This window comes from Poecile atricapillus, chromosome Z, assembly GCF_030490865.1.
Source record: "Poecile atricapillus isolate bPoeAtr1 chromosome Z, bPoeAtr1.hap1, whole genome shotgun sequence".
NCBI classification, from domain to species: domain Eukaryota; kingdom Metazoa; phylum Chordata; class Aves; order Passeriformes; family Paridae; genus Poecile; species Poecile atricapillus.
Genome location: NC_081289.1, coordinates 133,843,671 through 133,868,091, shown reverse-complemented (window position 1 = coordinate 133,868,091; position 24,421 = coordinate 133,843,671). Strand labels below are relative to the sequence as shown.

The 24,421-nt window shown below is 36.6% G+C and overlaps 1 protein-coding gene across 1 annotated transcript in view; it reads left to right on the top strand.

The window, feature by feature from the left end:
* WDR70 (WD repeat domain 70) overlaps window positions 1–20,943 on the top strand; it is a 132,042-nt gene extending 111,099 nt beyond the window's left edge. The window contains exons 14-18 of the mRNA XM_058827661.1: window positions 7,326–7,426; window positions 8,848–8,927; window positions 11,598–11,714; window positions 12,045–12,207; window positions 20,489–20,943. Coding sequence (XP_058683644.1) covers window positions 7,326–7,426; window positions 8,848–8,927; window positions 11,598–11,714; window positions 12,045–12,207; window positions 20,489–20,573 — 546 coding nt within the window. The 3' untranslated portion in view covers window positions 20,574–20,943. The remainder of the gene's footprint in view (window positions 1–7,325; window positions 7,427–8,847; window positions 8,928–11,597; window positions 11,715–12,044; window positions 12,208–20,488) is intronic.
* The last annotated feature ends 3,478 nt before the right edge of the window (window positions 20,944–24,421 follow it).

Below are 24,421 nucleotides of genomic sequence, written 5' to 3'. Positions count from 1 at the left end.
AAGTTTCTACACGGTTCCACACCTTTATTATAGAATGGAAAAGCTGAAGAGCCCCTGCTTTAATATCTCTCCTAATTACAGAAGTTCTTCACAAGCAATAGTAACCAAATAGGGATGGGCAACAATCTTGTGGTAGTGGGAAGCTGTCTTCAGCAGCTGGCACCTAAACGTCTGATATTTTATTCAAAGACATAGAAACTCTATTCCATAAATGGAGGTGTTTTCCTGAAATAACTTTGTACGTGTCCCTTCTCTTATGGGGAGACATATTGCTAAAGGCAGAAGGATTTAATGTGCAAGTCTGAGAACTGTGGAAGATAATGCTGAAATGCCACATTGAGCTTTCATCCCTCTATCCAGCCCAAGTTTGAAATTGCTAACCCCACTCAAATACAAATGTAATATAGGCTTAGGTAACAGATGATGTTAATTTGGAAGGTAAATGCTTTTTATTATAAGCTTCCTAATAATAATAATAATTTCCTTCTTTTGAGCTCCTGTGCACTTGGAAGATATGGCAAGCAGTTCTTCACTGTAAATACATAGGAGAGTTTTATAGAATAAAAGACAGAATAAATGTGCTAAATAAACTAGTTGCATGCATACATGCACTGATTTTGACAGACAAGGCTTTTTTCAGAAAGACTGGAATTTGTAGTCATTACATTTAAGATAAATACTCAATTCAGTCAGAAAAGCCCCACTTAGCTAGTGCTGGGGTCATCTGTCCTTACAGAATCCACAACCATGGTCAGAATGTCATTTTACGTGTTTACTATCTTCCCTGCTGACATGTCACTTATCTGACTGCCTGGACAGCCAAGTGCAGCAAATCCAGGCAGTGCTGTTCAAACACAGCCCATCACATACCGTCACAGCCACTGAAGCAAAGCTTGCACATGGGAAAGAGAGAAGGTTTGTTTAAGTTTTTCTTCTCCTGACTGAAAATATTTTCTTAGGGCAGCAGCTCTTGCTTTCGCTTTTTTATTGTACAGCTTCAGAATGGATTCTGAGGAATTATTTATTAGATTGTAGGTTAGGAAAGGGGTGAGCAATAAGAGCAAATACAGAGTTTTTTCTGTTTAACCCATATTCAGTTTTTAAGTATCTCCAGAGCTACACCTGATCTTTGAAGCTAAGGTTTTCAAGATTTGTTGGGTAGTTTTAAACATTTGTGGCTGGTGTATTCTTTCTGCACTAGGAGTATTCAATTTGGGTACCAAGATTCTTTATCTTGAATTGTGGAGTTTTTTCTAAGTAGCACAACATGGTGTAACATAGATCCTCATTAGTTTTCTGTTTTTCTTTTATACATATTTTGGCCACTGTAGGCTGTAGGGATTCACCTGACCAAATATAGACGTCTACAGCTGACCCAATCACCCTAGGCTCCTTTTCTAATCAACAGAGAAAAATAAACATATTCAGACCGATTTTATCCCATCCTAAAATAGATCTCTAAAATAGGTTAGCTGAAGTCCACTGTAAAATGTGTATTTCTCTCTGTTAACTTTAAAGGGAGATCTTTGTAGACATTAAATAATAGATCTCCAAAGATTAGAAGTGTAGACGTGTTAAGTTTGATGAAACAAGTCCCACCTAAACTCTTCACTTCCCTCTGTGGGTGTTTATTGTCTTCTACTAAGCTGCTGGAACATTTAATCTCTTGTTTCCTGACCTTGCCAATAGCAAAGGAGGAGATAATAGGTTACCTTAGTATTCATTTCTGTTGATTTAAGGATTTTTGACTGTAAGCAATTTACAGGAGAAAAGCCTGCCACTCTATGAAAGGATTGTGCTAGCTGAGAGCAAAGCCTACGCTCTCTTACTTGCACCTGATTTCCCAACAACTGTCAAAACATCAGCAACTTCACCATGGAGTTACTGAACTTCATCTAACTTGTAATGCTTTTAAAGAAACATGGAATGCTCATGAATTCTTGCTTCATAGGTTAGAGATGTGTGAAAACATAGGATTAGCATGTTTCCTTTCAATTTTCAGTATATATTTGGAATTAGCAGTATTTTTTTCTAGTGGCTGTTTGGAAGATCACTTTTGATTTTCCCTGTTTACAGGTGGAATGTTGGCTGCACATTCAGCACAGAGAAAGTATGAATATTAGCTGTATATCAGCATCATCCAGTAGCGATTTCTAGCTTGTCAGAGTATTTCTTGTAGGAATTGAAGTAGATAGATGCAGTCTGCAAAGCAGATTTGTTGTCAGTGTTTTCATTTAAATAGTTTGCACTAATAGCCATGGGAGCAGACAATAATTTAGTGAACTTAGCCTAAAAGTCTGATAGCTGCTCTTAACTGATTAGTCATATCAGGTGTTTTGGAGCAAAAGTATAAGCCAGTTGAAAGTCAAGAACAACCAGAGAAGAGTGGAAGTGTGTACCTGAAGTGAAAAGGAAAAAAATGGAACATGTTTATTCCAAGAATGCATAAGTGACATGTTTTCCTGTCCTCTTCCATGCATGGCAGGAGAAAGATTTACTAAGGAATTTGAAAAAGCTGATACATTAACATGCGTTATCTGAAAATACACTTTATATGAAATGTTCATTTTCAAAGATAACTGCATGGTACTTAACCTTAAAACTTAACTCCCTTTAGGGGATAAAGGGCAGTTTCCAAAGAAAACAGTGTCTGATTGAGAAGCACTGTGATGTGCTGAAGGAGGGAAAAGAAATTAAAACATCATTGTAAAATATGGTCCCCCTAATTTACTTTTTATTTTGCAGTAGCAAGGAGAGAATATAGTCCTGTTGACCTAAGCACTCGAGGAGTATATGGAGATTCAAAAATATTAAAGTTCTTGGAATTTTTTTGAAAATGGGGAAATCATTATCATGCCAGTCTTGTTGCAATTCTGGCCTCCATATGCATGCACACATACATTACTGTTTAATTAAATTTTCCTAACTGTAAAAGATTAACTGTTATCATGGGACTTGTTTACATAAAAAGTTTGTGAGATTTTATTGGATCTCAGCTGAAATGCACCAAATAAAAAAAATCAATGCTTTTGTACAAGATCAGTTCACGGTTAGTGTAGGAATTCAAGAAGGCAGTGATGGACAGAAACCTGAATCTTCCCTTAATCTTTTGCAGCAGAGTGAAAGAGGATACAGGTGAATAATGCTTTCAAGAGACATACTTTATATATGTTCTTGTTATTTTGTTATATTATGAGCAACCTCACATTCTGGTAGACTCATAAGATATTAGTAAGATTAATAGCAGACTGCTCAGGCTCTGGAATGCTGCAGAAAAACCTTTTAGGTCTAAGATGTAACATTTGTGTGAAGACTATATGTACTCTGTAATCCACAGGAACTAGGAATACAATACTGTATTAGCTCATTCATGTTTTTTTCCTTCACTTTTATCAAAGTGCACCCTCTCCAAAGCTTCTCCCAATCCACTGCCAATGTGTGATCTCTAACCATTTGTAGTCCCTCTTACTAGAAATTATTAACCTTTCTTTCCTGCCTGACCTATACTGACCTCTCTGAGACTGCACTTCCCATCTTGAATCAGCTCTTTCCACACTCTAAAATGGAGTGTTTTTATTTGAAGTGTGGGTCAGGGAACTGAATTTTTCCTTTTTCCTTTGTTGCTGCAGTCTCAAACCATCTTTATAAGCAAAGATCCTGGAAAATTCTTCCAGTCCTTGACATCAGTCTGTAGTTTTATGACCTTACCAGCTTCATAGTTTCATCTTAGGGGGTAAATTTTCCACTCCTATGCCACAAATAATTTAAATCTTTTCTTGCTGACCCTGTAAAATGCCCTCTCAGCATTGTTTACTCCTGTTGGGGTGTTACCCAAGTGCTCTGGACAGTTTCAGTTGAGGTAATTAGCTTTTGCCTGCTGACAAATCTGCTTCAGTTATTCTTCACTGTGCCTGTTAAACACAGGACTGTATTCCTAGGCCAGAATAAATGTCCTATTCTGTGTTACAGAAAATGAGAATTCAGTTTCTCGTTTAGAAACACTGCTGTTAACTCTTGTCAAAGCACTATTACTTGCTCAGGAAAGCCGTGTATGTAGTTGCCTAGTGAGGTCACCTAGATGGAGAATAACCTGACAGAAAAACTATTTGGTGTTGTTTACTGTTTACCTGCAGCAACAGCTCTGCTTAGATGATTCAAAAGGAAATACAGAGGTGAGAACAGACTGATGGGGTGAGATTATTTGGGAACCACCCCAGAACTGCCAATGGACAATGACACCCACTGAATCTGTTCTAACCTCTTTCACAGTGAGAATCAAAACGGTAAATTTGCAGTGTTTTTCTTTAAGGTAATTTTTTAATATTTTCACTGTCTGTTTTCATAAAAATTTTTTCACAATGTTTTCCCAGTATTTCCCAATGGAAGCTACTGTGTTTATATATGCAATAGACACTGCCAAAGTCTTTTCAGATTGATTTCATTTGAAGAACTTAATGCTTTTGCCATAGCAAAAGTACAAAACAACTTTTAAATTGTTACTAGTAATTATCATCTGTAATTTTCTTATAATCACAAAGCTGGCCACATCAGTCTATGGAAAAAATGATTTTCAGGATTTTTATGTCAGCCTTCCAGGACTTCATGCTCCAAAAGCATAGTGTCCAAAACATTTAGCTGTCACAGAAATATTTTTTTCAAATGTTGAAGATGTTTATGTGATGATATATTCTGCATTTTATCATTCTTATTTGTTACAAGACATTTTCCATTTACTAAGCTATGACTAGGACTTTTTATGTTTTCAGAATTTGCTTAGGTTTTTCTTGCTTTAAATGAAAGAAAATGATTAGGGGTTTGTGGTTGGGGTTTTGGGTTTTTTTTATGGTAGGGCTGATTGTACATTGAAATAGGTTGTTGAAAGTCGAGTTTCTGTCACGGGAAATATTAAAAACCAAACAGGATGTTATCCTGAGCTCTCTGTAGTCTTTGACCATGCTTGGAGCAGGATGGTTGAATTAGTCATCTCCAGAGCTCTCTTCCAACCACAACCATTCTAGAATTGTGTAAAAATTCAGTATCAGTAGGTGGGTACCTACCTACATGCACACTTACGTAAAGGCAGGAAAACACTTCTTCATCAGCAATTAACATGCTTGCCTGGAGAGCTGGGTGGTAGGACCTTCTTTGAGATGTAATTTGATGTTTGGCATTTCCAGTGATGAAAATGCCTACCTGAGTTATTCTAGGTGGAAGCAGTTGAGAAATTAGAGGCATCAAAGAATAAATGCTCTTGAAGTGTTAATTATTTTTGTATGATAAAGATTCTCCTTACCCTTCCCTTCCAGTATTAAGACCTAGCCTACAATGATCTCTTTGTTAATTAGAATTTTGACTTCTTTAGGATTAAATGATTGGGAAAAATTTCTAGGATATAGTTCAGGGATTCAGTATTTTGGTATTTTTGAAGTATTGTCAGTTTCTGAAATAATCTGAAAACCACAGAAGTAGTTTTTATTTCTTATAAAGTAGGTTTATATGCCAATGGATTGATAAAATTACTTGCATGTTCAGAGCTTGAGTTTGTTTAGTTTTTAACAGATTATATTCTGGGAATGTTTTACGGTTTCACAAGATTTATAGGGCTACATTTAATGGCAGTTTCTTTCGCCTGCTCTGTAGCACGTGCCATGGCGGTTTTAAGTGTGTTGTGCATGTTTGACAAGTTAGAAACTCAGCAAACCCCATCAGTGCTGAGCCACACTGTCTCAGGCTTGTTTTTGTTGGCTGGTATCCACTACCATGCTATAAAATACATTTACTTGACAGAAGAAAGTGGAGAACCACATTAACTACAGAGTCTAAAAAGGCTGGCTAACCACATGCAATAAATATTAATAAAAGGAAAAGGCCACCCACCTTTAACCTTCAATACTTGTTACTAGCTTTGGTGTTTTAGAGTTACTTTAGCATTTTAAGCATTACATAACAGTATGTAAGACTCTTACTGAAGTCCAGCAACTTGTTAGCAACTCTGTATTGTGTACTTCAGATTTACCTCTAAAAATGTTGTTCTGTAGTTGTCTTGCAATAAGCAAACCAGGTTTATTTGTACCTATAAGTAAATGGGAAATTGTAATGTTGTATGTTGTGTATATGTAGGAGGATGCTTTGCTGGGGAACCTTGTAAAGAATGGCTGTTTGATTAATGAAATTTTATCTCACTTGGTTTTTCTTCTTAAAAGAGAATACAAAGCAGAAAAAAAACCAGCTCAGGAGAGTGCCATGCATCATCTTGTGGTAAAATGAAGTTCTGATTCATGGTGGCTGAATGGGCTTTAGAATTTTTTTCAATATTTTTAATGTTATGTGCCTCCTAGCATCAAAAAAATGGAGGCTGGACAAAACCAGAAATAGTATGGAACATGCAATGGTAAGTGGAGGGATAAGAAAGGGAAGGCTAGAAAAGGGTGCATTGTTCCATGGAATAGTAACAGGATAGTGCATCTTGCTAGCTCTGGATACATTTGTTACATCTGTGGCACAAACCAACTTCAGCCTTGGACAGCATCCATTTAAGGCATTACTCTGTCAAAAATAGATACTTTCTTTTGTGTTTTTGATGAGATATGTTGTCCTTTGTGGCAGATTGTGCCCGGTTTGGCTCTCTGGAGTCAGAAGTTTGAGTCTTAGAGTTTCTGTGCTGTCCTGCTGAATCAGACTGAGAACAGTACTTACATGGAGATTCAAAGTCACATGTAGAACAATACTCTTAATGTCTGAAAATGAGTTTCACTGCTGACCAGAAGGATGACAGCACTGTGAGACATTGGCTTCAAATACCAAGTTCTTAGTGTTGTGGGGATGAAAGAAGCAAGAGTGAAAGTCAGCATCTCTTCTGCTTCTGCAGTCAGGAAGTGAAAGGTCAACAGTGTATGACAAGAAGGAAGAAAAACAGATAAAGTGATGAAGTGGAAGAATTAAGAACTAAAAATAAGAGTATAAAAGTCATGAGTGCCTGAATCGCTGTATCATATCTGAAGCACATAACTGTTCTTCTTCAAATCCCTCTTTAACTTCCAATTTTCATTGTGCCCATTAAGATCCTGACATCAGATGGTCTGTAGAAACCACTGGTTATCACCATCACCGATTTTTATTTCCTTCCCTGTCTACATCCTGGTGTTGTCACTCCTTTTACATTGTGTTCTACTCTGGAGTTACTCACATACTCACATACTCATTCATGAATTCATGAGCTTAAGCTTGGTCCTGCTGCAGTGTGGTGCACTCTTTGATAATGTGAATATTAATTCTAAGATCTAGATGAGTGACCAACTAACTCTCAACATCTCACTCTATTTCAGAGTGTTGTGCGTTGCCTTTGGCATCCCAAGCTGAACCAGATCATGGTTGGTACTGGAAATGGTTTAGCCAAAGTTTACTATGATCCTGTCAAAAGCCAGAGGTACGTAACTGTGCTTTATTATGGTTGTTTTCTCAAATTTAGCCTGATTCTGTGATTCAATGATTATACTAAGAAATAAGAAAAACTAGTTCAGTAACATTTGTTTTGCAGAGTTCTACTTATTCAGCAGCAGTAGAAAGAGAAAAAAAACAAACCAAAATGTTTGCTTATGCAGAGTGGCACTTTTTCCTTTGGGCATTTCCTGTTGCAGTATGCTGACTTTTCTACGTGAATTTACAAATGCATTCATTTTTTTATTGCATGAAATCTACAGTAAGAACAACCACCCTTTCATCCTGTCTCTTAGAGGTTGCTGAGGAAGTGATACTGAATGGGTATTCATTGTATTTAGTCACATTTTTTTAATGTATATTTCCTTCCTGAAGTAAAAATCTTGTTTAGAAGTATCAAACTTCAGAGCACTTAATACTGGAAGACCCCATTTGACAAGGTGCAAAGCAAGGCAGAACATCCCTACCTTTCTTCCAGTTTTCTTCATCACCCTCATTTATCACATGACAATTTTGCCCGTACAACTCATGGAAAGGTGGTACACGTTTATCAGATAGTGACTTGCAAACCTAAGATGAGGAGGGCCTAAGTAGCCTATAAATACTTGTTTTGTGACTAATTTTCTTTTGCCATCTGGATTGGCTGGAGAGCTGGTGTGTGCTTCCTTCCTGTCATCTGAGAAGAAATGTACAGTTCATTGGTATTGAGTAGAATAAATAAGGTGTTCTTCCATGTATGTGCCATCCTTATTTTGCTGGCATTTTAAACTAAACTGTTAAAGTTCATGTTTTCTGGATACTTACTTTCACCTGGACACTTGGATGTGAAGATAAACTTTGGTTTACAAGATTATCAGAAATAAGTTTTCTTTTTCTGATTTTGGCAGTTTAGAAAACAAGAGAGTTGGTCATCATTGTTTAGACCACAGAGCCCTAGTGCAGTTTTGTGCCTGGTTTGTTTCCTGGTTTGTTTCATTTACCGTGAGGAGGAAAACACCAATGGTTTAAATCAATCTTGCTGCAGCTGGGCCTATGCAGTCTTTCCTGCCTCAGTGTTACAGGCACCTCTGGTTAGATAACTGCCAACTCTGCTGCTTAGGAAGAATTATATCAGGAGCAAATGAGTGCCCAAGTTTGGAGAGCAGCACTTCCAATGTGCAGACTAAAGTACTGTGGACAAATGAAGTGTGAAATGAATCTTCCACCCTTATTTCTACATGTCATATAAACTGTTCTATAACAGAAACACTGTAATCTCTCTATCCTCCTTTCATGTGAGAATGAACAGGCGAAGATACACACATTCATGAATATTTAGAGTGCTGTATAATTTTGTTGAGACTGTCTTGAATAAAAACTGGTTTCTGTTTGATATAAACAGACTAACTGAACTGCTCTGTTTCCTCCTAGGGGAGCAAAATTATGTGTGGTCAAAACAAAACGAAAAGAGAGACAAGCAGAGACTCTTACACAGGATTACATTATAACACGTAAGAAGTTTAAACATATCTTTATAGCAGCATCCTTAGCTCATTCTTAGGTTTGAAATTATTTGCAGATTGTTTAGGGTTTTTTTTCATCCTCTAAAAAGCAGTCTCTCATTAGGCATTGATCACTGGTGTCATATATGTGTGCTTCATACAAATTTTTTATGGTGTTGCACAACCAGAAATGTATATCTAATCTGTATGCTCTGTAAAGTTGCTAATGGTTGTTTTCTTGATTGTGGTGCTTCTGAAAGCCTCAAAAATTTTGGAGCTTTTTTAAATCTTCAGTTTTTCATAACTTAATTGTGGAACGTAGATGGGTTTAGGAGGAACTTTGCCACTTTGCAGTGACAAAATCAGAGATGAGAGATAGGTCTTGAACAGATAACAAATGATTTTTCAAAATTTATAACTTATCCAGTGTCTTTTACAGTATTTTAAATAGTTTAACTATCCATAGCCTCAAGGGTTTTTAAGAGCTTATGTTTGTAGTAAGGATCACTGACGCATAAGAAATAGTTATCATTGCTATTATAAAATGTTTAATGATCTGTCTTTTCCCAATTACAAATTTTACAATGGAATGAGGGGATTGACTGAGAGATCTTGACTGTCCCCATTAGCATAGCCCTATGTTTCCTCATGTGAAATGAGAACAGTCACATCGTTATGGTGTTCTGCTTCTCTTCATCCTCTTCCAGTTTCATGGTGTGCAGTTTTGATTTCTAGTAGTCTTGGTTTTACACATACTAAAACCATTTCTCTCTAAAACAAACAAGTTGTTTGGCAGCATAATAAACAAAAAGAGGTTTAGAATGAGAAAGTTAGGGCAGTCTTAGTACCTAGACCCATATCAAGGCACTTTGGTTCCAGGTTTCCATCTTGGGCACTTTCCCAGCAGCCACAGCTGTCTCTAACCTACCTTACTGCTGCAGATGTCTAGCTCCAGTTTCTGGGGTAAACTTAAGCAGCAATTGCCAAAGATCAGGGGTATTTATCTTCATTGGATGCTCTTAATCCACCCGTACCACATTCTTCATTGTAATGCTTTGTGTGCACTGTCCATTAGTGTTTATACTCTGAAGAACTTGTGTGATTTTTTTAAAAGGAAATTCTGCTTAAATCCCAGTAGAACTTGTGTGTTCAATGGCATTTATAAATGTCATTGAAAGATATAGGTCACAGCTATGCAAGTTTTGGGGATTTTATCGCTGAGTTCTAGCTGATTAGCTGTGTCTTCCACATAATTTTGAAAGTAAACAAAGATACTTCCATATACATCAATGCAGAAAGATGTAAGGATTTGCATTTGCTTAGCAAATTTTTAGGTTTTTTGATATTTTGGAAACTTTTCAGAAGTCAGATGTCTGTCTTTTGAGTTTATGGATAGAACTGGGAAGATCTGAAGATCTAAGTACTTTTTGCAAAGTGAAGTGACCCCTTTTTTTCTTCTCCTTTTTCTCCCCCTCTTTTTTCTTTTCTGTTTTTTTCTTTTTTTCCTTCAGACTTCTTGTTGCTCTTCAACATCAGAATTGCCTGTAATGGCCACTTAAAATGCAGAAATGTTGTTTTAAGGGATTAAGTGTCACTTTTAAAACACAGGAATATACAGCATGATTTTCCCTTAGACTGCCTTGACTCCACAAATGGCAATGGCTTGGATCTGTCCATTAGTCACCTCAGATGCTCTGTGGAAACTGATCAAGCTTAGTGCTTGCCAGAAAATTGTCCCTGGCATTTCATACCTAATGAAATCTGCAAAAATAAAACATTTATTTCCAAAGATCTGCTGTTTCACCTGGCTGTGACTTCATTCAGGCAAATAAATTGAACAGGCTTACAGAAATAAGCTGAAAACTCAAGCTGATAGGTGCCTGAATCCTCCCTGGTGGTTTTCCCAATTCAATACAGAGATGATGTTCCTCAATTTTAGATTTGTTTGGTTATTTTTTATCTTTACTGGCAGCAATAAACACACCTGCATGTGAGATCTGAACCTCACTGCAAGAAAGCCATGTCCATTAACATGGTGTTTCTCTGTTGCTGGAAAATGACTCTCTTGTCTGACTGGATCAAGGCCATTACTGTGACTGAAGATAGCACTTTCATGAGGAAATAGAAGTTCTAAATCCTGACAGTTTGGCCACACTGTCTCAGTTATGATATTTTTCCAATGGTGATTAATCTTATTATTTAAGAAAGAACATGATTATGACATCATACATGTAAAATTACATTTGGGATCATTGTAGGGTTTCTGCTCCACTCTTTGTCATATCTAAAAATGTATCAAGCGCCTTGTCTTGTTCTTAGAATATGAGAAAGCTGAAGAAATATGGGAAGTTCAGAAAAGAATAACTGATTGGTCACAATGCTAATGTTGAGAACTGAATGAGATGAATGAAACGTACATAAACTGTGCAAACTGTATTTCATATGAGGCTTCTGCCTGAAGGAACCCTGATATCTGACTGTTTTCATCTTGGAAAAATTCAGCAGAAAGAAACCTCTGAAAGTACAATTCAGTAAACCACTGTTTTGATATGGGGCTGCAAAGAGGCTGCTCTTGCCACCTTTTCCATTGCAAGAAAGAATCCAACTCTTTGTATTTAAAATGTTGAAATGAAAATGGAATTTATGACATCTGATTTTCTTCAATCTGTGACCCTTCAGCCCATGCGCTTCCGATGTTCCGTGAACCACGACAACGAAGCACGAGGAAACAGCTGGAGAAGGATAGGTTGGACCCCATGAAGTCTCACAAACCTGAGCCTCCAGTAGCAGGAGCAGGTAATCTAGGCATAATCATATTGGACTGTCGCATGCCAAAGGGGCCATCATGTTTTGGTTCTCCACTCATTTGGATTTGCATTTTTGGGGTGGTGGCTCTACTCTGTAGATGTATGGGCAGTGTCCAGCACTTTAAGACATTGATGTCTCATTGGAGTGCTTGCCTGCAAAAAATTAATAATTACAATGGTTTACTTTGAGTTACATAATCAATAAAACACCCACTTGAATGCAGCCCTAAGTTAAACCCTTCCTGTAGCATTAAATAACGTCCTTGTCATTGTTTCAGGCTCGGCATATTTTTGCAATATTTTTCTCTTTGTGCCACAGGTCGTGGTGGTCGTGTTGGGACTCATGGGGTCACCCTGTCATCATATATAGTCAAGAACATTGCCCTGGACAAGACAGATGACAGCAATCCTCGAGAGGCCATTTTACGTCATGCAAAGGAAGCAGAGGAGAATCCATACTGGGTGGCTCCAGCATATGCTAAGTAAGGAAGCAATTAAGTAATATTTCAGGGGGCCAGTAGGAGCTTAGTTAAAACAGATGTTTTTAATGCTATACTTCACCTTTTTTGGATTGCTACCACAAATATGTACACCTAGAATATACTCTTTTAAAAAGACAGGAGTTTCCAGGAGGTTAAATTGCTTCAATTTCATATTTCCACCTTTATAATGCACCTGCCAGTGTTTGAAGTTATTTTAAAGCTTTCAAAGTTGCTTTGAGTCTAGAATCTTCTCCAAATCGGTGTTTTATACCTTATGATAGGATGCTGTCTCATTGTTATATTGGGATGATTTTCCAATATGCCCTCAGTTCTGACTGATTCTCAGATTAAACCTTCAAAATGGTGTTATGATAACATGGTGTTATGATGATTTCTCGACTGTAATAAGTTTTTGTCTGAATTTTTCCTATATGAGGACCTGAGTAATTGCCTGAATTAATTTTGTTTTAAAAGTACAGCAATATTAAAATTTGCACTGATAAAATCTACCAAAAATTCAACATAAAGACATACGTTTTCAGGTGTTACATTAGTTAAAGAGCCTTATCAAGACTTTTGTGGTAAAACCTTGGTAATCCCACAGATGGTACTTTATTCCTACATATTTAAATTATATGTGTGAGTGTGGTATTTTTGTGTATATATTAAAATGAAAATTGTGCATTTATTCTTCTTGGATCCTTTCTATCCAAGAAGTTTTTTCCCTAAAAATAAATACATCTCAAACAATGGAATGCATTCACAATAGTATAAAAATAAGTGCTGCATAAATGCATTTCATACTAATGGACTCAAACTAACACTTTAAAAATTACTAGAATTGTCACATTTTATTATCATTGATGGAGCTTTTTTCCACAAAATAGTGTCAACCAATATTTTCAACGTGCATAAGGAAAACATTTTGAAGAGTTGAAATAGTCTTCATGGAACAGTCTGCCAGTAATGAATTACTTTTCTGTTTTGCAGCATAGTGTTCTATCTCCAAGGCTGTACATTTGTTACTTTCTGACTACTTTCTTTATTAGTGTTCAACTCAGTAGTGAACCAATCACCACCTCTTTCCAGAAACTTGAAATATTCTATGAACCACAGCTTGTTTTGGATGGTGACATTTGTTTTCTGACTTGACCCATATGTTCACAAAGATAACTAAATAGCAGTTCCAAAGGAGATCGAGAATGTCAGTGACCCAGTCTGGCTTTGACCAGGTGATTAATAAGTATGGCATTTGGTCTTAGACATCAAACCAGTGCATTGTATAGTATTACTTTTGGTATCAAAAATGGGATATTTGAAAGCCTAATTCTGTAGCAATTGTTGTAATGAATATGCTAATTATTGATTTTTATTTGTTTGAGAGTTTATGATTGCTAGAGAAGAAATGTACTCGGAATGTGTAGGCATCTAGTTTTATTAGAGGAATACATTCTCAAAAGTAAATACAATCACACACTCCATCAGGTAGATGGATATATGAGCATATTTTTGGCTTAGTAACTTCATTGATTGTGCATTAAGTTTCATCCCCAACACCTGCAGTGTAGTAGACATGAAACTTTTAAAACAAAGCTGTTTTAGAGGAGGCTTACTGTGTCAGGTGGCCAGATCTCATTACAGTTCCTTGTTAAAGATGTGGCTGCAGGGGAAGAGGAGAGCTGGCTGAGAAGTGGGCAGGATGCAAGTCCAGACTGCTATTAACTTACACACCAGACGGTGATATGTATGTGGGGAACTGGACTGCAGCCAGCAGCACCCTGCCTTGATGGCTTTGTCAGCTGATAAATCTCATCCTGGTAAAGCTGCCATTATCCTTGTTTTAGAAGCTTCAGTTTCAGATATATTCTATGCAAAAATCATTTACAAACTCCCAAACAGTAATATCATTAACAACAGTAACAATAATAGTAATGACAATTGGAATAACAGCACTGGTACTAATAACATCTAAGACAATGAAATGCAGAAACTTTATTATGTGTCATGTTCTTAGTTTTCAGGAATTCAGGACTATATGAACAGCCACATAAGGCTGTGCTTTTTTAATATAATATATATGTATAATATAATATGCTATTGCAATTACATCCTACATCTGACTTTACAGAGCATGGCTATTTAACCTGTATATAAAATGCATTTTACAGATGTACTTACAGACTTACATTTAGTAAAATATGCAAATTGCAAGTAATTGGTCCAAATTATCATGTAGTCCTGGTTTGTATACTGGACAGCTGCTTTAGCTATAGCAGAAGTTATACCCTACAGTTAGGAAAGGTGATATTCTGATACATTTTTAAAATCATATACCGTCTTAAGACCTAAAAACCATACATACAGTATGTTTCACTTTTTTAAACAGTATATATTCTTTTACTACTTTATTCTTCTGCTACTAGTTTTTCCACATCTCTTGTAGTAAATTTTTACTTAAACATGGTATAAAACTATCTACTTGATATATCTTTTGTGTGACAAGGCTTTTGGTCCTCTGCTGTCTATGCACATTAAGTTTTCACTCTTCTCCTTCTGAAAATATGTAAGGAAACTATGGTTACTTAATTTTCTCCAGTGATAGTTATTAAATAATTTTCAACTCAGAAAATTAAGAAATGCTCTTTTCTGGTTAATCAGTTTTCATAACTTGGAATATGATGACAGGATTGATTTGTCTGTTCCTGATCCATACTGGTTATGTCATTCTCAATCAGTTAACAGATTTAATGCTTTTTTAATTGTATATGAGGGAGAGTGACTTTTTTACATGGGTAGGTAGTGACTGGACAAGGGGAAATGGTTTTAAACTAAAAGAGGAGAGGTCTAGATTAGCTGTTATCAAGAAATTCTTTACTCAGAGGGTGGTGAGGTACAGAACAGGTTGCCCAGAGAAACTGTGAATGCGCCATCCCTGGAAGTGTTTAAGGCCAGGCTGGATGGGGCTCTGAGCAACCTGATCTAGTGGAAGGTGTCTGTGCCTATGGCAGTGGAGTTGGAACTGAATGATCTTTAAGGTACCTTTTAACCCAAATCATTCTATGATTTTCACTTCAATAAATTTTATAAGAAATACATGACTTCTGCTGTTAGTTATTCACTACTATGCATTCTGTTTAAAAATATATCTCTTTTTTTAGAGTTAAAGGTGCCTAATTTACTCTTGAAGCTGACTATTCATTTGCATTACTTATCACTTGAAAAAATTTTTAAGCTTGTTATCATTAGCTTGACCTTTCTGTTCCCCCTGACATTTGAGCCAGAAAGGAGTGGGAAGTACGTAAGAGACAAAAGAATGGGTGAAAAACAGATGCTGCTGAAAAGGATACTGGGGATGATAAGAAATAAATGCTGAATAAGGAGATGACATGTCACAGAAGCCCAAGGCGAATAAAGTGTCAAGTAAGATGTGTTCAACACAGCAGAAAAGTCATAATGGATGAGGATAAGGAAAAGATCTTGAGATTTCTCAGGAAGAAGGTTGTTAGAGTCCTTGGCAAGAGCCATTCCAGTGGCGTGAAAGGAAAGGAAGGACAGATTGAAGATTTCAAGTAAAGAACTACAGGAAAGGAACTTGAGGCATCAGTTGTAAATGTTTGAAAATTACATTCTTTGTGAGCTGTTTGTTTTAGCACAGCTGTACAGATATACTATAATGACTTCAGATGTCCTCTGAAGGATCAGCAGGAATTACTAAGCATTGTAGCTGAGTGCCTAATCAGGCCCAGATGCAGCTTTCTTCTGTACCAGAGAGAAAGTGCGGGTGAAATTTCCCTCCTCAACAAGGTAAACGAGAGGAAAATACCTTTAATTTCAATGATGTTACCCCTATTTTGCAGTCTTTTTCATTGCTGCTTGTCACTGTCAAAAGGGAATTACATGAAGCAAGAGTCTGGAGCTGTGTTGTGTTCACTGAAATATTCTCAAGGGCAATGCCAGTCTGTGAAGTGTTAGTTACTTGTAATGGTACAAGTATCACTAGTTGAAGAATCAGTACTGAGCAGAATGTCTTGTAACAGCAACCTTGTTGGCATGCATTGTTATATTTATCCTAAATAATTTTTTGTAAATTGGTAATTTTGAGAGGGAAGTCTCTGTGATTTAGAAAAGAGTCAGGCTGGTTGGTGGGGTAAAGAACAAAAAAGGCGCCTGATGCTGAAAACCTTAACTTTTCTGGAACATGTTTTTCATGGAACAGTCTGGAAGTGACCCTTATGACATTATTCTGGTTTCCAAGCATGCTTGAAAATCTTTTTTCTTTGTTTCTTTCTTTTTGAGAGGGAAGTCTCTGTGATTTAGAAAAGAGTCAGGCTGGTTGGTGGGGTAAAGAACAAAAAAGGCGCCTGATGCTGAAAACCTTAACTTTTCTGGAACATGTTTTTCATGGAACAGTCTGGAAGTGACCCTTATGACATTATTCTGGTTTCCAAGCATGCTTGAAAATCTTTTTTCTTTGTTTCAGTGCAATATAAACACAAATTTCAAAAGTTATTTTGACATGAGTCACATGTTGTGATATGCAGTTGTCATCTCCAGCTGGTTTTGCTGTAGCAGTATTATTTATCTGCTAGTCTATGATCCTCATATGTCAGTGAGCTACTTTTATTGGATTGCTGGAAAGCAATTAAGGAAAACAACCCATAAGCAGAGGGATTATGGTTACTCTAAAGCAGTCTTCATGGCCCTGGAAATTTTCTAGAGGTCTGCATATCTGAATATCTTGATAACTACTGAAGAGAAGCACATAGTATAAATAAATCATGCTAGTTTGTTTTCCCATTTTTGTTTGCAGCCTGTTACCATAACCCACAACAGGAATGCATTTTTCAGTGTATGAGATACTGGTTTCAGCTGACAGTCATGTGGAAACACAGGATCATAGAACAATTTAGGTAGGAAGGGAATGCCTGAAGTCATCTAGTACAATCTCCTGCTTAAAAGTGTGTTCACTGCTCAGATCCAATTAGATTTGGGTTGTTCAGGGGTTTGCTCAACCAAGGTTAAATATCCTCAAGGAATGAAAATACCTACACCTGTCTGGGCAGCCTGTTCTAGCAATCTGGTTGGTGGGAACAGTATGCCCTTGCTAAGTCCGTGCTGGCTGTTCTCTACCACCTTCATGACCTTCATGTATCTGGAAATGCTTTCCACTGGGATTCATTACATAGCTTTCCTGCAAACTGAAGTCAGATATTTCCCCAAATCCTCCTTTTGCCCCTCACAAAGATGATGATGTTTACTTTTTCTAGCCATTGAGAGCCTCTCCCAGTCACCATATTATCTCAGTGATGACAGAGTGCTCTTGCAGTGACATGGGCCAGCTCCTTCAGTACCTCTGGATCCACCTATCTGATACAGACTTTTACATGTCCAATGAGCTACAAACTCTGTCTTCCTCTTCCTGTTGGAAATGTCTCTGTCCATACCAAAGACTGCTGTAGTGTAGGAATGCTTGCAGACCTGAGGGCAGACCTTTTCGGGGAAAATGGAGCTGAAAAAAGCACAGAGTATCTTGACTTTTTCCATATCCTCTATTAGTGGTTTACCTGCTCAATAAAGCACATTTTTCTTCAGATTCCTTTGGCTGTCAGTGTAGCTGTAGAAGTTCTTTGTTGTTGCCCCTCACACTTCTTTTCTGTTTCAGTTCCATCTGAGCTTTGGCTCTCCTAACTCTGTTCCTCCGTGTTGATGTAACATCTCTGTTCCTCTTAGCTGAGGGTGTCCTTGCCTCCTTTGTGTTCTTCCTTTTTGGAATTCGTGGTTTATCACTGTCAGATCCATATGCATCCATGCCAGGCTACTGCCAGGCTGTTCTTTCTCGGATGAAATGTAATCTGTTTTGAGGAGATTTCCTCAAAGATCAACCAGTTTTCCTTGGACCTCTTTGCCCTCCATAGTATTCTGCAATGGGATCTGCTATACAGATCCCTAGCAAACTGAAATCAACCCCCAGAGTCAAGGATAAATAAAACTGAAAAATTTGATGGGGGAAGAGAACACAGCCCTCAGAAATAAGAATAGTTGTTAGCAGAAAACTCGTTTTGATAATTTTTATATAAATATTAATCATACAGCAAACTCCTAATACACTAGCAGTCTCCAGTGCAGTTACTAAGCAGAAAAAAATTGTGTTTAAATTAGATTAAATGATCATTGCTGATAAAGCAATAACAAAGACATTGTTTTAAAACGGTCAGGCATGTGAATCACCCTAGGTGCCCCAGTTACAGCTATGCGACTTGTGGAGGTGGAACAGTTTACATTTCACCTAAGGCTATAGCTATTTCATGGTAATTTTAAAAAGTGAGGTAGCAAGCAGACTTGACTTCCTCTGCATGTTTGCTTTAGCTGAATAATGCTAGATTATGGTATAGTATCTCTCTTATTTTTTTTTCTTTTTTTCTTCTTTCCCTACCTCAGCTTTTCTGTACTCAGTAGCACATTTACCTTTTCTGAAGTCTATGCCTTTTTTCTGTGCCACTCCTATCCTGGAAAAAACATAGGTTTTGCTGTTTGTTTCAGAAATTTATTCATTCTTCTAAGTTGGAAATGTTTGTCTGAATTAAGACAGCTACAGGTTTGTGGTCAGAAATTCTAGGTTTCCACTTGATTAGCTGTGCTTTACTGATGAAATTTTTAATACTGAAGTAATCCTAGAGGACATTTAGATACTTTTCATCTGTTGTGGTAAAAGGAGGGTACATTGCTAAAATGGGCTAAATAAACCTTTGTCAGTATGTCGGAAAAAAAGAGAAGATTCCATACATTCTTCCTTTTCAGCAGCTAGCAAAATCCAGTATTTCAGCCAATAAAGCCTTTGTCCCTGGTGTCTGTTTTGGATTGAATATTGATTTTTTTCTTCTGGGTGTTTTTTTACTTCTTTCATCAGCAATGGGTTAAGTAGAGTTTATATAAGTATTCTATAATGAAATTTTTAAATTGGAAAATATTCTTTAATGTCAGTTACGCTTTCCATGGACAGCAGAAGGACTCATGTAACTTCCACAGTATAGGTCCTCATCTGGGTTTGCACACAGACCACCAGCGTGTGCCAGTCGGAGTTCTGCAGTAGGGCCACCCCTGGAATTATCAGCATGACCTTTCCTCCATGGCAAGCTTGGAGGATGGAGGAGCAGGCAGGGCAGTAGAAAAATCCTGCATGTGAGGGGAGTTGTCTTTGACTATTTTTGGTGATTTTGAACCTATTTGTGTCACGTATTTAACAAATGGAGAATACTGCTAAAGATTCAGAGCTAATGGCTTGCTATTACTCTCTGTAGTCAGCCTATTGTTCTGTATAAGGCAGGCACAATTTTGTTAAGGTTTATGTATTTTGCAAATAACAGTTGTTGTATTAATAATGCTTCACATCCTTAGACTGATATAAAAACATTTGTTAATATAGTAATGAGGTAATGGCTACCTTGGCTGCATTTTATACTTTGTCATGTTGAGAAGTTGAGCACAACCAGCATCAGAAATCTGATCGTTTCAGCTCTGCAGTGATTGTGCTGAGAATCAAGTTGGAAAAGGGGACCATGCAGTTCCTAAGGTGCAAAACAAGAGAAATGAGTGTCCAAACAGTTTATTGAATTGTTGCTTGATACTGTGTTCATTTAGAAAGTAATCAATAATTACTTTTGTGACATTTAAGTTGTATTTTAAGTTCACACAAAGAGTGGAGGAATTGATACCATCAAGCTTGACTGTCAGATACGCTGTGTTCTCATATGAAGATCATTACATTTTTATGTTACAGTAGTGTTAGATTAAGTCTCTGGGGAGAAGCTGTTTTTTCATACATGGGCTTAGCCAGAAACCTGGTTTAGCTGTTCTGTTTTCACTTATTGGCTGTTGTTGTTCTACAATGTATCAAATGTGAGTTTCTTTTTAAAAAGTCATGGAATGAGGAGGCCTGTGGCTCTGCTTTTCTCGCATGGAATTAAATGTATTTGTTCCTCTCTATTATCTTAATTTTATTCATGGAATACACAGATACTGATTGTAAGCTAATGAGGAAATAATACTTGCAAAATATGTGTGCTTGTTGTGCTTGTTTGTCTGTGAGCTGCAGGTTTATTCAGTTCTGAGAAGGTTAGTTGATAAGTTACTGTGAAAAATAAGTAATGGTCAAGTCTAGTATGCTCTATTTTTGAAAGTGTCTATATGTATCTATTTTGTTTCTGTCTAATGCATGTCTAATACAGTTTCTGATTAAGTATTGTAGTCTGACCACTATTTTAATCTTTTTAATGTTTTCTAGAACACAGCCAAAAACAGTTTTTGCAGAAGTGGAACCAGAAGATGATGAAACAGACAAGCCAGAGTGGAAAAAACGTAAAATCTGAAAAATAATTGGTCCAAAGAATCATTTTAGAGCATTTGAAACAAAATGAAACATTTATTTCTTTATTTGGAATAGTGGGTCAAAATTAGAAAGCAAATATTACTTTATAAAACCTGCTGCAGTATAAAAAAGGATTTTTGAATTACACTGGCTTAATCCCACGTCTGAGTTTTGTAATAAAGAATTACTTATATTATGCAAATAACTCCTGTATGTCTGTTTGTGAGTTAAGTGAAAAATATTTCTTTTTAAATAGTGAATTCATTATATTGCCAAATGTTTTTTTCATTACTGCCAGCTTTACAAACGCCGTGCCATTGAACAGTGTTCAATGAATTTAAGTATACAAATAAAATAGTACAATTTGTCAGTCTCCTTTTTGTTTTTTCCAGATAAGAGCTAACAGATTACTGCTTTACAAGTGCAACAAAGTTTAGATTAGTTGTTGTGTAATATTCAAGTTTAGTTCATTTGTGTCTTCACATAAGTTGCAAATCAGTTCACACTCTGTGAGTTATAGAAAATTTATTTTCTAGTGTCTGTACTTCTTTGCATGATGTTCCTTTTCAGCATGTATAGTAACTACAGTAGCATTGTATATGGCTTTCATTTTAAAAAAAAGAAAGTTAAATTGCAATGGACAGTTACATAATTTAGTGTAGTAAAAATAATGTGCTTATTGCCAAGTTGATGCAAAATTTTGTTCAGGTTTCTTATCCCTATTAGTTTTTATCGATAAGTTTTAGGATACAGTAGATCTGTGTGTTTAATACCAGGTCTCTGTGTGTATTGACTTAATTGTGTGCCTGAATTACGTATATCCTGCTTCACACTCTCTGAAGGCTGATACTATTCTTTATAAAGCAGTTTGTCTAAATATGAAAAATTCTCCTTTTTAACACAAAGTTGCCTTTGAGTGTCATAAAGGGAAAGACAGATTTAAAACAAATGAACGTCCTTTAGAGAAAAGTAAAGAACCTAGGTTAGTTTTAAGCATTTATGTTGTGATTATAATAATACACAGTATGCTAAGTATTGTGATTATAATAATACACAATATAACAAGCAGTCTGCATTTCCACTACGAGTAGAGAGTAATAGACATGATAAGCAATCAAGCTTTCTTATTTATGAATAGATCCTGGAGGCATATTTTAAGACTATATTTAGCAAAGCCCTTAATCACCTTCCTAACCTCAAGACTGTGGTCCTGATAGTCAGCAGAGCTTAGACTTTTTATTAAGCATTTTTCTGCATCACTATTTCACTATATTATTTCCTTTTCCAAGCTTTTCATTCTTTTTCAATTATTATTTTTATACTTCAGTGAAAACTAAGTCTGACTTCAAAAGGTATAATGAGAAGCATTGGCATAAAATACCCACTACAAAATGTTTCCACTGCTTTCACTACTGTAGTCCTTTGATAAGAGTAGAACTTAAGTATGTAGTCCACAACTTGTCTTTTACCTCTGTAAAATTATTTCAATATGTTCTTGTGTATAATAGCAAATGAGTGTTTAATTTTAAATTGCAACTGTAATATGTAGAATGAGAGATTGAATAGATGGGTGGAAAGTAAGTGGAGGAGAAAAAGAAATTCCAGATGGAGAGAAGCAGCTGTTAACAAAACCTGCTAAAGACCTCCCTATGCAATCCTCCTCCCAACAAAAAAACATAAGATGGCATTGCTTAATTTAAGGCTGTTTTTTGTCCTGTGTTTCATCCAACTATAGCCCTAAAAAACAGAGCATTTTCAAATAAATTTCTCTAGAATCTCATTTAATAGTTTTAAAGGATCAATATGTTCTTCATTTTAGGCTGAATATTAGCATTTTATCTTTTCCTTTGTTAGTTGTTCACTGAGGCAGTGTGTCTTCGGGAGCAGAGCTGCAGGGAAAAGCAGATGCGGAAAAAAGCTGCAGCTGTTCTTTGAGAATGAGAGGAACTTTTCCTTTTATGTTGTTATTCGTATCAGCTAGATCTTGTTTCCTAATTCTAAAAAGAACTAGTTCTGTAGGTGAACACTGCAAGAATTCTGTTGGATTTCTCTAAGTGTTCATCATTGTTACATGCAGTAATTGTATTGAATTACTGTCTTAACAGCCTAGAATTTAAAATAGTGCCTCTGCAGATATGTATTAAAAGTATTTAAAACTAATTTAAGTTTCATTTATACTTTAACTCTTGGTTTAATTCATTTGGTGTAGCCCTTTAAAATCCTTAAGCTCAATTTCCAGGGATGTTTACCAACAAGGTACATCTTAATGCATTTTTAAAAACAATTTTAAATCTTGAACAGCTCAATGATAAGAGTTAATCTAATCAGAAAGAAGATGTGAACAGTCTGCTTGACCATACTTGGGATAGTAAACTCATGACTCAAGCCTTTGAGTTGTCTTGGGAAATATCTTAACATTAAAAATATCAACACAAATATTTTACATGACAGATGGAACTCTAGATGGAAACTGGAACATGAGAACTCTATTATATGAATTTTTTAAAAATCTAATTTTCTTATAAGCTTCTCAAAGCTTTTAGCAATTGTCAAACTATAATCTTGGTCCTCTGTGTGTCTGTATTTAGTGTTAAAGTGGCCAGAGTCCAGAGGGGAGTTTGTTTCTGCATTACTGAAATAAGGTGGGATTATTTTGTTTGCTTCCTTAGAAGAGTTGTTTACAGCGGTTATAATGCCTTCAGTTGTAGCTTTCGTATTTTCCAGATTCTGTACTGCATTAGTGTATATAACCCTGAACTTCATGTAAAGTATTAGCAAGTTCTCCTCTCATTTTTTAGTTAGACAAAACAATCATTTTCCAGCCCAAGAACCAAGGACACAGTTGCAGCTTCAGGCCCAAAAAGTATAAACAATGGTGAATTGAGGAGAGCAGTCTGGGAGGATGGGACTTCATCCCATCTGATTACTGAAACTGTAATTGGACAATTAATCCCAACATGCAAATGGACCAAATTTATAAAAGTGTGTGAAAGTGTGTGATCCAGTGTCCATCTTGGGTGCAGCCACAGCCAGGCTCTTGTACTGCCCAAGGTACAAAAATATCCTTTGAAGGCCTTTTTAATAAATACCTACTTTATTCCTTTAACACTGTCTAGCCTCTGTTACACATAGATTCTCAAGACATCAGTATCACAATCACTGCATGCAGAAAGGCTTTCATGGTGCTTTTTCCAAACCTGGATTTTTCTGTGCAGCTTCTGAATGTTTTTTTATAGTAATTTATGGTTTTTATCCCCTTGTGCTAACAACAGTCGTAGACCAGCTGTTAGGTACCTCTTACCTGTCCACAGGGCCAATGCATTTCCCTCCAGACCATTGCAGCCCACCAGCTACCAGTCAACCCCATTTTGCATTCCTTGTTGGTGTTGCTGCTACTGTTACAGAGATCTGAATTTGACTGCAGTCCTTTGTCTTGTCCTGTCCTCCTTATTTCTGTTCCTATCTTACTACTTAAGTCTTCTGCAATAGGTGAGAAGATTGACAAATCCGGTACTTTCCTCTGCTGTTGGCAACTATTTGGTGTCTGTTTTAAGTTCCTCTCTGGTCTACTTCCTATGACTTAAAATTTACTGAAGATGATGCTTTTGCCTCTAGTTTTTGTGACTGATAGCAAGAACTGAGGATTTGTTCCCAGAGGGTCCAGTTGTTGGCTCCTTTCTCATTGAATCCATGCCTAATTTCATCTTGCTTGCCCTAGCTGCATTTTCTCTGCTGTGGAAAATTATGTATTATGGGAAAAGAAACCATGATCCTATGTCCTATCACTTCCATCTCTGCTGGACCCTGAGTGTTCTGCATTGCTGAGCTGAAGTGCCATCCTCTTGGTTA